This window comes from Camelus bactrianus, chromosome X, assembly GCF_048773025.1.
Source record: "Camelus bactrianus isolate YW-2024 breed Bactrian camel chromosome X, ASM4877302v1, whole genome shotgun sequence".
Taxonomy (NCBI): domain Eukaryota; kingdom Metazoa; phylum Chordata; class Mammalia; order Artiodactyla; family Camelidae; genus Camelus; species Camelus bactrianus.
The window spans coordinates 84,821,740-84,840,108 of record NC_133575.1 but is presented as its reverse complement, the minus strand read 5'-3'; the positions used below and the strand labels follow the sequence as shown (position 1 = coordinate 84,840,108).

Genomic DNA, 18,369 nt, shown 5'->3' with positions numbered 1-18,369 from the left:
GGTGAAAGGACTTACTTACTCAAGCTCACCCAACTATTAAGAAGCAGATCCAGATTTTAAAACCAGGAGTAGCTGATTTAAATACCTATCATCTTCCACTATATCACACTGCCTATAGGATAAACTGACAGTACTAAACTCTTCATATTTATGATCCAAACAACATAAGTGTTATACCAGAATGAAGAGGTCTAGAGAGAATGATGAAGTTAGTACCTGTGATTTCCTGTTTTTAGTTAATTAAACTTCCTTATGCAAAAACACCACCTTACCCTATTCCTTCCATTTGCTCTATAGAAATTACCCTTAATATTTTTATATTCTAAAGTTACTACTCACGGTATTGGCCTGACTATGGCTGAGGTCTCAAAATTCTCTTGGGAGGTCTTTTCCTTCCAATAAGCATTGAGCTTCTGGGCAAGGGCATTTATTGTCAACCTGACAGAAAAATAAATAAATAAATAAATGTACTTAAGCATATCAATGTTGAGAATTTGTTGAATAATTCTGCAATCTTTAAGATGCTACCATTTAACAGAAACCAGCAATTTAGAATATCCACCATAGGTTTGAACATCTAAACTTTCAGAAACTAGGATGGGAATCCAATGCCTTTGCAAGTTACATGTCAAAATGACAAAGTCATAATATTGAATAGTCACTTTGGTTGAAAAGATAAGATGATTACAAGTCTTAAAAAATACTGTGTTCTCCAAATTTTCAGGGCTTTTAGAATCGTGGTGAGGGGAGCTGATATTAGAGACAATGACGGAAGACTAAATAGTAGATATGTTATTGGGGGGTTATTGTCAGATAACTACAGATAAACAATTCAGGACCAAGTTGAAAGTCAGAGGGTCAAATACTGCACCCTATCTATTACAAATCAATCAAATACTAAAATGTCTATATAGTTCTTCATCTAAATGTTGATCATAGCAGTTACAGCACCAATGGGCAACAAAGTCTCCTTCAACCTTCCACCACATAGCTGTTAGTGGAGGCTGTACTGTAATTATGGCTCTTGCCTTTTCTCCTTTATCTTTTCCCAAATGAACAAAAGCAGACCCAGGGTCAAATGATATAATGTGTATAAAACCTGAATTTTACTTTTAAAAACTGCCAATTTCTAGTGACTAATTCCTATTTAATTCTACAACCCAGGATTACAACTTAATGTAGAGCTGTAGATAATTGAAATACTACAAATTTAGTATTTTGAAAATCTCTTGACTCCCTGGATCATTCCCCAAGTGTTTTGCAGACCTCTTCTCTCCTAAAGAGGAATTCTTCCTTAACTCCTTACTCATATTAAATTAGATTCTGACTGCACAGAGAAGATTAAAATAATTATATATAAGCTTCCCTATAAAAATCTTATTCCCCTACAACATACCAATGTTCCTACCTCTATGCTTATATCCTTATCTAAAAGTCACAGATGAAGAACCATTCCTTGTTTTCTCTTAAAATTCTACTTTTAATCTACTTAAAAAATGTAGATTGGGGGTGGTGGTGGTGGTATTGCTCAATGGTAGAGGTAGAGTACATGTTTAGCATGCATGAGGCCCTGGGTTCAATCCCCAGTACCTCCATTAAAAAAAATCAATCAATCAATCAATCAATCAATCAATCAATCAATCATTTGAAAAAAGTAGATTAGATGGGATTCTGGGAAGATGGTAGAACAGGAAGCACCAGGAATCTGCCTCCCCATCTAGAAAACAATTGCCCTGGCAGAATCTGTCTAATGTAACTATTTGGAACTCTGGAGTCTACTGAAGACCTATAATTTCCAGGGGAATTCTTGGATGATAAATTGGCAAATTTCAGCTTTTAGTGGTAGCTATTCATTTCCTACCCCAGTCCTCTGACAGGCAGCTGTCTGTGCACATGTTCCAAGAGCAGCTTGCAGGAGCCAGGGTGGGCAAAAAGGACCCTGTCCTCTAAATACTGGGGATTTGTGCTCTGATCACTGTTTGCTACTCCTGATCACAGGATCATGTAATCCCTTTGTAACCACAAAGAAATAACTATAAAACATACACAAAAGGAAATGAAAAGAATTTAAAGGTTTCACTACCAAAAATCAACTAAACACAAAAGAAGATAGTAATACAGGAGATGAGGGACAAAATATCTATAAAGAGCATGTAAAATAAATAGCAAAATGACAGAAGTCCTTTTTATCAATAATTACTTTAAATGTAAATGGATTAAACTCTCCAAACAAAAGATACAGAGAGATAGGTAATATATATGGGTTTAAAAAATGATCTAAGTATATGCTGTCTATTGGAGACTAACTTTAGATACAAAGACACAAATAAGTTGAAAGTGAAAGAATGGAAAAGGATATCTCATATAAATAGTAACCAAAAGAGAGCAAGGATGGCTATACGAATATTAGACAAAATCACAGACTACAAATCAGAAGAGCTAAAATGTGGAAGCAACCCAAGTGTCCACTGATGGACAAAATGCAAAATGCAGTATATACATACAATAGATTATTATTCAGCTTTAAAGGAAGGAAATTCTGACATATGCTACAACATAGATGAACCTTGAGGACATTATGTTCATGAAACAAGCCAGTCCCAAAAGACAAATATTGCATGATTTCACTTATATGAGGTACTCATAGTAGTCAAATTCATAGACAAAAATTAGAATGGTGGTTGCCAAGGGCCAGGAAGAGTTAAGAATGGGGAGTTACTGTGTAATAGGTAGAGAATTTTAGTTTTGCAAGATAAAGAGTTCTGGAGATGGATGGTGGTGATGGTTGCATAACAGTATAAATGTACTTAATACCACCAAACTGTACACTTAAAAATGGTTAAGATGGTAAATTTTATGCTAGGTATGCTTTACCACAGTAAAAAATGAAAAAAGTTACTAGATATGTGGTCACCAGGGGTTGGAGAGGAGGGGAAATGGAGAATGACTGCTAGTGGACAAGGGGTTCCTTTTGGGGATGATGAAAATGTTTTGGAGTTAGAGAGTGGTGATGGTTGTACACCTTTTTGAAAATACTAAAAACCACTGAAGTATACCATTTAAAATGGTGACATTTATGGTATGTGAATTATAGCTCAACTTAAAACATAAAAATAAACTTCTGTTCTCATGTATTCAGGCAAAAATATTAAGGTAAAATTTACACAGGATAAAATTCATCTTTTAAAGTGTGCAGTTCTATCAGTTTTGAGAAATGCATACAGCCATGCAAGCATCACCTCAATCAAGACACCGTTCTCATGTATTCTGAAACCCCACTCCTTCTTGCAAAAACCTGCCTTGACTCCACTGTTCTGTTAATCTCCTCCCTTCTACTTCCCCAAACTTGGTATATGTGGTCTATACCTACTACCTCCTCTTCATTCTCTCTTGTCTTAATCCTCTACAATCAAGTTTCCACCATTGCCACTACATGAAACTGTTCCTTTTCCCAACTTCATTATCTATCAATGATCCTGCCAATGTCCCAGTCTACTCAATTTGAGGCTTTGAAGTGACCTTTGATTCTTTCCTCTCCTTTATTTCCCTTATCCCATTATTAATATATCACCAAATTTTCTGATCTTTTTTTCACACTATCTGTCATATACTTCCTTTTTCACAGCTACTCTTATTTCAGGTCGTCACCTCATACCTAGATTACTCCAATAGCATTTAATCTTTTTTTTTCAATCTATTCTGCATTCTGTTTTCAGATTTATCAACTGACATATGGTTTATAAAGTGCTTTCACATAAAGCAGCTTATACACCATAAAGCAGTGCATAAGTACAATGTACTATATTCTTAAGATAGAATTGTTTCAAGTCACTTCTCTATTCAAAAATATGCAATGAATTCTCATTGCTTAAAGTATCAACTACTCTATCCAATGTCCCTCTAAGACAGAAGTTCTCAAACCATCTTGGTTCATGGCACCTTTAGTGTCTCAAGTTTTTCACGACACCCTTCGGTCAAAAGAAATATGTACTAGTTCCATTTACTATTAAACAGTTAGGTCCAAACAACTTTATAAGTATTTATGTACTAAAATTTAGTATCCATTTGAAAAAAATTATATATATATAAATTAAAAACAATTCTACTTCATTCTTAAATAGCCACAATTACATATAGTGGGATGGGTATGCCTGTTGGGTACTGCTCAACCACTCAAACCTTGGAATCAAATTGGACACAGCTTCCCTCATTTCTTATTCAATACTGATTTTTATCTATTACTTGCTTTTTATCACAGAAATCACAAAAAAACCCAGATTCACAAAGATGTGATGTAATCAAAAGGAATGTAAACATTTTTGTACCTGGAAGTGGGGTGCTACTATAACAAATACCTAAAAGTGCAGAAGAAGTAGCTTTGGAATTGGGCAGTGAGCAGAGGCTGGAAGAATTTGAGGAGCATCACAGAAATTGCCTGGATTACCTTGAACAGACTGTTATTAGAAATATGGATGTTAAACATCCCACTGTGAGGGCTCAGAAGCACAGAGCATGGTACAGAAAACACAAATTTCCTCAGAGAATTTCTGAAACATTGTGAACAGACTGTTAGTAGAATTATGGGTGTTAAAGTTGTTGCTGGTGAAGGCTCAGAAGGAAATGAGGAACATATAATTGGAAAACTTGAGGGAAGGTGATCCTTATAGTGGCAGAAAGCTCAGCAGAATTGTGTCCTACAGTTATGTGGAAAGCAGAACTTATAAATGATAAAACTGGATATTTAGCCAAGGGGATTTCCAAGCAAAGTGTTGAAAGTATGTCCTGGTGTTGGTTGCTGCTTACATAAAATGTGAAAGGAAGGAAAGAAATTGAGGGAAAAATTGTTAAACAAAAAGAACCAGGACTTAATGATTTTGGAAACTATCAACTTATCCAGACAACAAAGGATGCTAAAACTTAGAGATTCACTGTCAAGAATACATGCTCTAGAGAAAAAGCCAAGGCAGTGGCTGGACAATCTTTTGCTATTACTTCAGGAAGATCAAAAGGTCAATGTATTGGGTCACACAAAAACCTCTCTGAAAAGATTAAACATTTCAATCAGATCTCTACCACCATCTCAGCAGAGCCAAGAACAGAAATAGGATTATCTAGGAAAGACCTGTCAAGAGTGTTGTCTAATGGAGTGAATATCCACCATATATACTTGAGACCCACAAGGTCCTTAAGAATAGTATACGAGAACAAAAATTGCTAGACTGGATTGGATTGAAAGGGACAGAGAGAGTATAGATGAAAGACAGTTTTTGGACCCTCAAAACTCTACAGTCAGGAAACAGGCTGATGAAACTACTCAGCTGAAAATACATCCTACTTTACATGAAGAAGGAAAGATGACTCTGAGGGTGGTGCCATGAACCCAGAGAACAGAGCCTTAAATCCAGAGGGTGGAGTTGAAAGCCCCAGATTATTCCCAGGTCTTGAAATTTAATGGAGTTGGCTTGACTGGATTTTGAAATTGCTTGGAATCTTGTGGTTCTTTTTTCCTCCAATATTTCCTCCATGTTTAAACTGGAATATCTATAACTGATATCCTATGCCTGTCCCATCATTAAATTTTAGGAGCAAAATACAAAAAAAAAAGATACATCTGCAGATGGAGCAGAATTTTACACTAATATATTGCATCAGACTCAGAGTATCACCCATATTTGATTTAGATGAGGAGATTTGGGGATTTTGAGCTGACGACATTAAGACAAGAGTTTAGACTTTGAGTTGATGTAAGAGTTAAGATTTTGGGACTGAATCAAGAAGAAACTGACCACTTGAACAAACTGATCACTAGAAATGAAATCGAAATAGCAATAAAAAACCTTCCTACAAATAAAAGTCCAGGACCGGACGGCTTCACTGGGGAATTCTACCAAACATACAAAGAAGAACTCATACCAGTCCTTCTCAAACTCTTCCAGAAGATTGAAAAGGAGGGAATACTCCCAAACTCATTCTATGAAGCCACCATCACCCTGATACCAAAACCAGGCAAAGACACTACCAAAAAAGAGAATTATAGGCCAATATCACTGACGGACATAGACTCCAAAATCCTCACCAAAATATTAGCAAATAGAATCCAACAGCACATAAAAAGGATTATACATCATGACCAAGTGGGGTTCATCCCAGGGACACAAGGGTGGTTCAACATATGCAAATCAATCAATGTAATACATCACATCAACAAGAGAAAGGACAAAAACCACATGATCATCTCAATAGATGCAGAAAAAGCATTTGATAAAATTCAACACCCATTTATGACAAAAACTCTCGCCAAAGTGGGTATAGAGGGAACATATTTCAACATAATAAAAGCTATATATGACAAACCTACAGCCAGCATAGTACTCAATGGTGAAAAACTCAAAAGCTTCACACTAAAATCTGGGACAAGACAAGGCTGCCCACTATCACCACTCCTATTCAACACAGTCCTAGAAGTCCTAGCCACAGCAGTCAGGCAAGAGAGAGAAATAAAAGGGATCCAAATTGGAAAAGAAGAGGTAAAAGTGTCACTATATGCCAATGACATGTTACTATATATAGAAAACCCTAAAAGGTCCACACAAAAACTACTAGAGCTGATCGAACAATTCAGCAAGGTAGCAGGTTACAAGATTAACGTTAAAAAATCAGTTGCATTTCTTTACACTAACGATGAATCAACAGAAAAAGAAAGTAAAGAAACAATCCCCTTTAAAATAGCACCCAAAGTAATAAAATATTTGGGAATAAATCTAACCAAGGAGATGAAAGAATTATACACAGAAAACTATAAACCATTGATGAAGGAAATTAAAGAAGACTTTAAAAAATGGAAAGATATCCCATGATCTTGGATTGGAAGAATCAATATTGTTAAAATGGTCACACTGCCCAAGGCAATCTACAGATTTAATGCAATCCCTATCAAATTACCCAGGACATATTTCACAGAACTAGAACAAATCATAATAAAATTTATATGGAACCATCAAAGACCTAGAATTGCCAAAGCATTACTGAAGAGAAAGAGGCTGGAGGAATAACTCTCCCAGACTTCAGACAACACTATAGAGCTACAGTCATCAAAACAGCATGGTATTGGTACCAAAACAGACATATAGACCAATGGAACAGAATAGAGAGCCCAGAAATGAACCCACAAACTTTTGGTCAACTCATCTTCGACAAAGAAGGCAAGAATATACAATGGAATAAAGACAGTCTCTTCAGCAAATGGTGTTGGGAAAACTGGACAGCAGCATGTAAAGCAATGAAGCTAGAACACTCCCTCACACCATACACAAAAATCAACTCAAAATGGATCAAAGGCTTAAACATAAGACAAGATACAATAAACCTCCTAGAGGAAAATATAGGCAAAACATTATCTGACATACATCTCAAAAATATTCTCCTAGAACAGCCTACCCAAGCAATAGAAATAAAAGCAAGAATAAACAAATGGGACCTAATGAAACTTACAAGCTTCTGCACAGCAAAGGAAACCATAAGTAAAACAAAAAGACAACCTACGGAATGGGAGAAGATCTTTGCAAATGAAACCGACAAAGGCTTGATCTCCAGAATATATAAGCAGCTCATACAACTCAATAAGAAAAAAATAAACAACCCAATCCAAAAATGGGCAGAAGACCTAAACAAACAATTCTCCAAGGAACACATACAAATGATCAAAAGGCACATGAAAAAATGCTCAATATCACTAATTATCAGAGAAATGCAAATCAAAACTACAATGAGGTATCACCTCACACCAGTCAGAATGGCTGTCATTCAGATATCCACAAATGACAAATGGAGAGCTGTGGAGAAAGGGGAACCCTCCTACACTGCTGGTGGGAATGCAGTTTGGTGCAGCCACTATGGAAAACAGTGTGGAGATTCCTCAAAAGACTAGGAATAGACTTACCGTATGACCCAGGAATCCCACTCCTGGGCTTATATCCAGAAGGAATCCTACTTCAGGATGACACCTGCACCCTAATGTTCATAGCAGCACTATTTACAATAGCCAAAACATGGTAACAGCCTAAATGTCCATCAACAGGTGACTGGATAAAGAAGAAGTGGTATATTTATACAATGGAATACTACTCAGCCATAAAAACCGACAACATAATGCCATTTGCAGCAACATGGATGCTCCTGGAGAATGTCATTCTAAGTGAAGTAAGCCAGAAAGAGAAAGAAAAATACCATATAAGATCGCTCATATGTGGAATCTAAAAAACAAAAACAAAAACAAACAAACAAACAAAGTGTAAATACAAAACAGAAATAGACTCACAGATGTAGAATACAAACTTGTGGTTGTCAAGGGGGTGGAGGGTGGGAAGGGATAGATGGGATTTCAAAATTGTAGAATCAATAAACAAGATTATACTGTATAGCACAGGGAAATATACACAAAATCTTATGGTAGCTCACAGAGAAAAAAATGTGACAATGAATATATATATATGTTCATGTATAACTGAAAAATTGTGCTGAACACTGGAATTTGACACATTGTAAAATGATTATAAATCAATAAAAAATGTTTAAAAAAAGATTTTGGGGGATGCTGAGATGGGGTAAATGTGTGATGTAAGTGGACCTTACAGGTTCAGAGGGCAGACTGTGGTAGGCAGAATAATGGTCCTCCAAAGATGTCTTGTGTCATAATCCATGAAACCTATGAATATATTAGGTTACATGGCAAGAGAGAATTAAGGTTGAAGATGGAATTAAGGTTACTCATCAGCTGACCTTTAGATTATCCTGAATTATCCAACCTAATCACAAGGATCCTTAACAATGGAAAAGTGAGGCAGAAGAGTCAGAATCAGAGGAGGAGATGTGATGACACGAGTAATGTCATCAGAATGATGCAATATGAGGACCCAACCCACTACTGATGATGGTGGAGGAAGAGGGCCAAGGAATGCTGGCAGCCTCTAAAAGTTGGAAAAGTCAAAGCAACAGATTTTCCCCTAGAGCCCCTAGGAATAAATGCAGCCTTGCCAATGCCCAGAGATCTGTGACAGACTTCTAACCAATACAATTCTAAGACAATAAATTAGTGTCCTAAGCCACTAAGTTTGTAGTAATTTGTTACCACAACAACAGAAAATAATTTCTATTGCTTATAGGCAAGAGTCAAGTATCACTGTATTTCCCTCACAATTTAAATATCCTGTGGCTCCCCATAAGTTCATTATGTGTAGCTTGTCACAGAGTTGGGAACTGTGGCTCTAGAACAGGGTCAGCAAACTACAGCCTGTGGGCCAAATACAGGCCACTGTTTTCATAAATAAAATTGTATTGGACACAGACACGTTATTAATTCTTATTGTCTATGGCTGCTTTCATACTATAGCAGAATTGAGTAGTCGTGACAGAGACCACATGGCCCACAAAGCTTAAAATATTTACTTCCTGGCCCTTCAGAGAAAAATTTGCCAAACCCTGCTCTAGAATAGGGCCCTACTCTATCCATCTGACTTTATCCCCCTTCACTCCAGTTACATCCCCTTATCCCCACTCCCCATATTCTTCCCATTCTGAGTTCCTGTCACTGCCTTAGCTCATGCTGTAATTCCATTCTGGAATTCCCTTCCCTCCTTTTCCAAAACTTATATCCTTAAAGGTTACTTTCAGGTCATACCTTCTACCTAAAACCTTCCCTATCTGTTCTGTCAGGGAGTGCTTCATATACCACACCACTTAGTTTTGATTGATCAAACATCCAGTTTATTGTTCTTTAAACCATTTCGTGTATGTGACAATCTGTCATTAGACTGTGAACTCTTCAAAGACAGCAACCATATCTCAATTTCTCTGGAAAATTCCACAAAGCCTAGCCACTGTGCTATGCACCAGTGAGGTGCTCAGTTAGTATGTGCTGACCGCATTTCTTCAACCAAAATTCACTCTAAAAATGTAAGTTTGAGCCCTGATAGCTGTAGCCGAAATCTGATATCCACAACTATTAAAAGTGATATTACAAATGATTTATTTGTAGACATTCCAGCAGTATGATGGCTGCTATCTTTTTTAGCATTTGCAGCTTTGATATCTAAAGTAAATACACAGAGGATGAGTTTGTGATAGCAGACAACCTTTTATAACCATCCTCTCAAATTCCCTTATTTTTTAACTAAACACCTTTTCATTTAATATAAAATAAACTGAGTAAAAAGGGAAATGATGCCAGAATTGGGATGAGTTATGCAAATGTATTATCCTCAGAAGACTCTGTATACAAGATAGTATAATAGATTTCTGTTTTTAATAAAATGTGTAGTAGATATTAAGCTACTTAAGCCAGAAATCCTATATGTTTAACTGAATAAACCTACTGCCTATGGAATATCCAGATCTGGATCCCCGGTCATCAGCTCAAACTCATCATACTGAAACTAAACATCACAAACCAAGGATCTAATACCTCTAAAACTTAAAACGTAGATGGGGATGTGGCAAAGATGGCAAAAGAGAGATGTTATGTAATTTTTAATATCTAACATTTGGGTTTCACAAATCTTAACTATTTGATTAATCACTAGAAATTCACTATTCCTTTCACTCAAGGGAAACAGAATGACTTGGCTCTGAGACTTCTGTCAAACTCATGTAATTTTTAAATTTTCACTCTTATGAGTCAAGTCCTAGTCAAAGATCTTCATTATGGGCCAGACTCAAAAGATCATTTTACTTAAACTAAGGGCAAGCAGTTATCATAACCTATGAGGAGCCCTAGTGACCAAGAACCAATTACCCTGAAATTAATCTGGGCTTGCCATCCAAATAGTTCTCTTTTTGTCAAATACTAAACCTAAAATTCTTATGGTTTTATATAAATTAAGGTACAACATATAACTAATTTTACTACAGTTTTGGACACAAAACAAAAGAGATTTGGGGAATTACTTTTCCTCTACTGTAAGAAAAAGTTTGCTATTGAGATTTCAAGGAAAACAATACCAAATGTCCTTATGCCTTCTTTCTCAATACTCCTAGAACACTCTTCGCCCTTTCACATACTTCCCTCTGCTTAGAATGTCCTTCCCCTATCTGTCTACCAAACAAACTCCAATTTTTCCTTGAAGTTTTAAGTCAAATATATTTTGCTTTGTGAAGCCTTCCTTGACTCTGGTAGGCATATTTAAAGGTTCTTCCCATTTTGCATATATCTCCCATTAAAGTAATTATTTTATAGATATTTAAGTTTCTTATTTACATACATCTTATCCCATTTGTTCATAGGCATCAATGATTGTTATCTTTTATTCTTATGGAGCTAGTATCTGGCACGTAGGAGATATCTCATAATACTTAATTAAAGAAGGAATGTATGATCCATCCCTCCCCAAAAGTTTTAAAACAATTATATACTGGCTTTAACAACTCCTTTCTTTGTCTCCTAAAAATATCCTTGCTGGTTCAGCTTCAATGTCAAGTTCCTTTCTGATTCTTTATTGGTCTTACCCATTAAATGTTTCCCTGAAAACATACGTCTTTCCTGCCACTCCAATACGTTCCTCTCAGTCTGTTCACTGACTTCAAGAAATCTTTTGGGACAAACTTCAAACTGCTTTTTTTTCCCCTCAACACATTCATTAACTTTATATGCACTCATCTCTTTTCATTAAGATCAATTCCAAGGCTCTTTGTTTTACCAGAACTGTTTTACTAAATTTCTATGCTCTTTCCATAATTTTTAAAGTTAAGGTTTATCTCAGTTGGGCTCCATATATCATGTATCAGCAAGCTTTAACAGAAAAATCAAATCATTTTATCTCTAATTTTAGATAATAGATTTGAAGGAAGTTAACTTATCTGGCTGGTTTTTAGAGATGATTTTAGACGTTTCAGAGAATAGAATCACATCTGAAGAAACTTTCAGAAACACCTCAGGTTGGACTCACCGGTACTCCTTGGTGTACTCAAAGTCTTGTTTGTTGTAGGCAGGTTTTAAGAAATTGCACTCAATGACTCCAATTACTCCCACACCTTCTCCATGAGTTGGCTTAGAAGAAAAATATTAATTTCAACACTTACATTACTGTTGACTGCCTGGAGGCACTTCCTTTTGATTCCAAAAATAATAGAAGGGTTGCGTAACATCCATGGGCAAGGAAAGGGCAGCAAGATCTAGAGAATCACTAAGGGAGGATCTACTTCAACAGACTGTATTATAATGAACTGGAACCTCTGGCAAAATCTAGAGCAGAGATTTTCAAACTGTGCTCCATAGGTTCCCCAGGATTTTCCAGGGAGGGATTAATAGTTATCTCTACTTCACCCACACTTTGCCCACTTTCACCTGTTTTATATTATGAGATAGTTATAAGATTTCATTTAAACAAAGAGTGACAGGGTTAAAAAATCACGGTTATATACTCCTGTTCTAGGGAACTGAAAGCAAATTTCATCTGAAAAAAATTTAATGATGTTATGTAATTAAAATATTCTATTAAAATAAACAATTTTTATATATGTAGGCCACCAAACAACTACTAAAAAGAGTCAGACTTGCAGTGATTATTAATTACAAACTGATACAAGAGATGTTTGGATTTAAAATCATTTTTGTATTCTTTAATAGAAGGAACGGAGTCAAAGTATAATTAGACTTGCACACAAACAAGCTGTATAAAGACAATATAACAATGAAAAGCAATATAGGCTGAAAACTAGCTCTCTTGGGTCATATGTAACTTTGTCCTACTGTGTAATATAACGCAGTTTATCATTCTTTGTGCTTGAGCAATCTTATCTGCAAAATAGGAATGAATGAGATACTTGTGGATATTACTATTTTAAATTGTCATTAAAATTTTAAGATGATGGTAATATTTGTATTCTTCAGTTTATAAAATACTTTCACTTAATTTATCCCATTTAAAGCTCTCAATCCTTAAACTCTAAGGTAGGCAGAGTAGGTAAAATTATTATTCTTGTTTCCATTTTACCAGTAAGAAAATTGAGCCTCAGAGAAGTTAAACAACAGAGCACAGGTTATACGGCTTTTAGGTGGAAAAGCTGGGACTCGAATTCTTGTCATCATCCACTAAAATTTATGTATCTTCCACTATGCTTTATTATCTTCCCAAGAAAATGGAAAGAGCAACCTTAAACACTAGAAGCTTATACACATGGCAGAGTTGCTTATGCTCTAATTCTCCCTCTTATTAATAGCCACCTGGAAAATGCATTCAGTAAAGTTCCTGGGTTGATTAAGTCTACAAAGAATGAGAAGTAAAAAGAGCTTCTGGACACAAGTCAGTTCACTGGTAACACAGAATTCCAGGATCAGATTTAACAACCAACTCAAGATGGGAATAAAAAGCCACTCATGAGTATATTCCCTTTGCAAATTTCAAATCCTTTTCTGACTCTTCTCGGCATTCTATGTCAAAGAAGCATTAACTACTCACCTTCACCTGGCATCCCACCTTCTCAAAAGACTTTATGAGTCGGTTATTATGATACATCATTACTCCAAACTGGTTATTATTCTTGCAAGAGAACCCAAAAGTTATTTTCACCTGCTTATTCTGAGAAGAAAATCATTAAGGAGACAAACACCAGGGGTTTTAGCAGACAAAATTTTGTACTGTATTATAGCAAAAAACATCAGACACCACTGGATACAAATTGGTACAACCTTTCTAGAAGGCATTTAAAAAATCTGTAGCAATAGCTTTGAAAATATTCTTAAACTTTGACCAAATAATTCTCTTTCTAGGAATTTATCCTACAGAAATAACCAGGGAAGACCAAACAGTTTTATGAGTTACAGAAATTTATCAATTATTTATAATGGCTAAAAAAGTAATTTAAATGTCTGATAATAAGGGAATGACTAAATAAATCTTGGTATATCCATATGGTCTATTATGCAGCTCTTAAAATGATGTACTTGAAAAATATTTGGGAACATTAGGAAATGTTCAGACTATAATAACAATTATCATCTAAAAATATGTATTATAAATATATACATAGACTATGATTACCAAAAGGGAAAGGGGAAGGGGAGAGGGAAAAATTGGGAGTTTGAGATTAGCAGATACAAAGTACTATATATATAAAATAGATAAGCAACCAGGTCCTACTGTATAGCACAGGGAACTATATTCAACATCCTGTAATAAACCATAATGGAAAAGAATATGAAAAGAATGTATATATGTATAACTGAATCACTTTGCTGTACATCGGAAACTAACACAACACTGGAAATCAACTATACTTCAATAAAAATAAAATTTAAAAATAAATGCATATACATAGAAAAGACTGTAAGAAAATATACCAAAATACTATCAGTGATTTAAAAATTCATAAATAATTACAAAATGTTTCTTAACCATTGCTAATTGCTTCATTTACTGCTAGGTAAGGTAAGAATTGTACATGGTACAACACAGATCCACACAATTATAAGCAATAAGGTAAGTGTGGCTACCATACAAAACACAATGACAGCAAAAGCACCAAGAACAAAATCACTTAAAGGTAAAGGACAATAAATAGTCCTGTTGTAATATATTTCATGGAAAGAAGTTAACAAGCTTGGGTAAGTGAAATAAAGAGAACTAATTATTGTACATAAAACATGAATAATTATCAGTTTTTAGCAAGTCCTATTTGATTTAAAAACCAAGGTAAGACAGTGAGAAAGATAAAGGGGAGACAGAGAAACTTACATTTTCATTAAAAAAGTACTAAGAAATCCTCATGTCCAAAATGAGTCACATGAAAATCTGTTTGTATTACTTTTTCAAGAAATAATCTCCATTACCCCCTCTAAGAACAAGCTACTTGGCATCAAATGCATGTGACAAATGGGTCAGGTATTACATGAAGACATGACACAAGTGGGTACATACATAAGTAATATTTGGCTCAGAACATATAATGTTCTGGGTTCTAGAAGCTTAAATCAAACCTCAAATAAGATCCTATTCCAGTGTAAAAACAGAACAGGACAAAACTCTCCAAAACAAAAAACAAAAACTGTATACCATAAAATTAACATTTTTTATGAAAATACATATATGTATGTATATACATGACTGGGACATTGTGCTGTATACCAGAAACTGATACATTGCAACTGACTGTATTTCAATAAAAAATGAACATTTTAAAGATAAAGACTGTCAAATTCTTTCTGTTGTATACTTTTAAATTCTAAATTATGGGGTGGGAGTACACTGGGGTAGGAGGTTCCCCCAAATTAGTATAGGGAGAAAGGACAAGAGGAGATCCTTTAATAACTGAGGAATAAATAAGTTAGTATCAGTAATCTTGTCCTTCAGTGATCTTAGGGAGACTCTATTAGTAGTTTCATGCCTATAGTGAATTTGTTTAACCCAAATTCTAATAGGGGAAGGTAACTAATTTAATGGGAAGGGATGCTGAGAAGAGCTGAGGTACACATGGAATGCACGCATAGGAGTTACCCTGATACAAATCCACAAAAGAAAGAAGCTGGAAGCAGAAATGTGGTATATTCTGAAACAGTAGTTGAAAAGCACTTTTTTAGACTGGCTCCATTAAAGCTACAGCACTAAGATCCTAGCTACATACAGTGATATTATAACTAATTTGCCTACAGATACTACCAATGTTAGCTTTGGCTTTGTTAAGTCAGGTTTGTTTAGAGCTTTAAAAAAAAAAAAACAGACAAGGTATGTGTTCTCCAAAAGGAGAAAATCCATCTGCTATGAGCAACAACTATATGGCTTTTAAAAAGGAAATAGCAATTTCTAATTTTTGGTCAGAGGAAGAAAGACAAAGCGGGCTAGATAACACCTTTGATAAAGCAAATAGAGTGTGAACATGTTTCCTGGGGCAAGAGCAGAATTTAGTTACTAGAAAATAAATTACAAGAGCAATTCTTCATAACTGCTTGTGAATTCTCACCCTTTCAAAGACTTTCTTGGCCCCCAAATCTATCAGTGAAGATGGACCTAATTTCTATAATTTAAGATTTTCTCAAGACTTTGAAATTCATTCCCAGGACAATGGAGGTTAGAAGTGAGTAATTATTCTCTGAGTGGCTGCCATTATGAGAAGTCCCAGGAGATCCATGTCAAATCTGTTGAAGATTTATCTTACCCTAGAAAATCAACCTTTAATTTCCACTCTCTTAAGTTCTATCAATATAAGTCTGGACTTGTTATGACAAAAATCATAGTATGTCCAAAAGATTAACAAGTTCTAGTCAATATTTTGCTTATTTCAATCAATGTAATATATAATGAAATTCCAGTACAAACCAAATGGTGTGGATCATTCCTTACAGCAGAGCTTTTCAAACCTGGCTATTTGTTATAATCAGCTGAGGATTTTTAAAAGAAATGACTATTTATTAAAAAGAGAGATTTCAAAATTCACTGAACTAGAATCTCTAAAACCTCAGGATGTTGTATTATTTTAATAATTTCCAAGTGATTGCTGATAAAACTGGTGCATAGACTGGCATTCAAGAAATACCTCCTCAGGGTACAATGAAATAGGGTTTGTACTATAACACACATGTTTGAATTGGAAAAGGAAAGGTTTTTGTTTTTCTGTGCCAACTTGGAAATCTAAACCTGGAACAAAGAGGTCAGCTTCACGTAGTTGTAAGGATACTGTGAAGGTAGGTTTATATATATCATATCCTACATTGGCCAGGCTCTTGGCAATCATCTGGGTAGTCACCTTCTTTTGACGCAGAAAAATTTTCATTCGTGGCTTCATATATAAAATACCACAAAATGCCTAAGGAACAGTGAAGGGAAAGTTATACAATATTGCCAATGCTACTGACGTCCCCATAAAAAACTGCTAGCAACTGAGGTCTATTCTGGGCAAAGATTTGGCTCAGTTTCTATACCTTGTTATGCTATGTCAACTACCACACTAAGTGCTGCTGACTATATTAGCTACACTGTTTCAGATAAGACAGTGAAGAGGAATCCTACCGTAAGGTTAAAAGGATGTCATCTTTATATAACTAAAGTGAGATCTTGTTCCATAATATTTTCACGTTACAGGACATCTTACCTCTCACTGTTGAAGAAAAACCACTCTTACTCACCCGCAAAGAATACTCTGTTTCTGGCAGCTCAGAGGTAATACCACCAGTCTCTTTTTCTTCTGTGCCAAAGTCTGATACCAGGATGTCATACTGATCTGTATCAAAGTCCAACTCGGACTTTCCATCTTTATTTCTGGGTAAAAGAGACAAGTACCAATCTAACAAAAACTGGCTCCAAAGGACAAAAATGCACTAGGAACCCAAGAGAAAAGAAACAAAATAAGCCAAAACTCAGATACCTACTTCTTTCCCTGACTACCAGTGCAAAGGAACTACAGGTTACTTGGTTTGAAGATCACACAATATTTAAGAGTATTTCCAGTCTTAACAAATATACTACATTTCATAGACATGATGATGCCAAGTACAGAAAGAAATTTAAAAAAAAGCAAGGTGGTAGTATCTGTGATTTAATAAATCAAATGGATGTCAGCTCTCCTTGAAGCAGGATCTTAAACAGATTCCAGCTTTCTGGGTATTGCTTGGTAGGTCATTCAACATCATTTTCCCCAACTGAATAAAGAAATGAGTCAAAACCTACTCTTTCTAACTTCAACAATAGTATAAGGACTAATGATATAATATTTCTCCAGGTCTAATCCTATTTTTCAGAAGGAAAAAAAGGTTGTTATAGAAACAGCATATATTTGTTAGTCTTCTAGTATATCATTTATGGAATTATCATTTAAATATGATACTATTCCTGTTCCTTTCATAAGGACCTTTCTTCTCATAATCCTTTTGGGTCACTTAAATATGGCCCATTCCAAGACACTGGGCTACATCACTAGCAACTGCCAAGGAAAAAAGGCAAGACTTTTCTTTGTTCCCAGAAAAAACTCAAAACAAATAATGGGTTATATTATAGGGAAAAAATATACAACAGAACAATAGTTCCCAAAATTTGCTCTGTGGAACAGTATCCCCTCCCCCTTTTTAAAGATACTCTTAAAAAAAGAAATAAAGACATAAATAAAGGCAGTTTAATAAAAAAAAATGAAAAACAATTCCTGGCTCTCAGAACCACCTCAAGCTCTAGGGATACCCTCCTCATACTTTAGGCTTCACAAGCTCAGGGCTGCTGCATTGAAAATGTAGTGCCTTCTTCAGGGCTAAACCAAAGCCACTACAATACATGTCCTGTATAAAGCTCTTGTCACTATAATAATATATTCTGTATTTTCCAGGGTAATCCTGATTATTGCCACCCAACCCAAATCAAACACATGTACTCTGAGGAGATTCCCTGTCCTCCCAGC

At 35.4% G+C, this 18,369-nt stretch overlaps 1 protein-coding gene across 4 annotated transcripts in view; it reads right to left on the bottom strand.

Moving 5' to 3' along the window:
* The window catches only part of MORC4 (MORC family CW-type zinc finger 4), a 50,149-nt gene that overhangs the window by 18,558 nt on the left and 13,222 nt on the right, over positions 1-18,369 (bottom strand). For 3 of the 4 annotated variants that reach the window (XM_074359907.1, XM_074359905.1, XM_074359908.1), the window contains 5 exons: positions 17,111-17,243; positions 16,663-16,791; positions 13,452-13,571; positions 11,940-12,040; positions 340-438 (listed from right to left, as the gene is read on the bottom strand). In XM_074359907.1, the coding sequence (XP_074216008.1) occupies positions 340-438; positions 11,940-12,040; positions 13,452-13,571; positions 16,663-16,791; positions 17,111-17,243 (582 nt within the window). The remainder of the gene's footprint in view (positions 1-339; positions 439-11,939; positions 12,041-13,451; positions 13,572-16,662; positions 16,792-17,110; positions 17,244-18,369) is intronic. The other variant, XM_074359906.1, reaches the window with a different exon arrangement.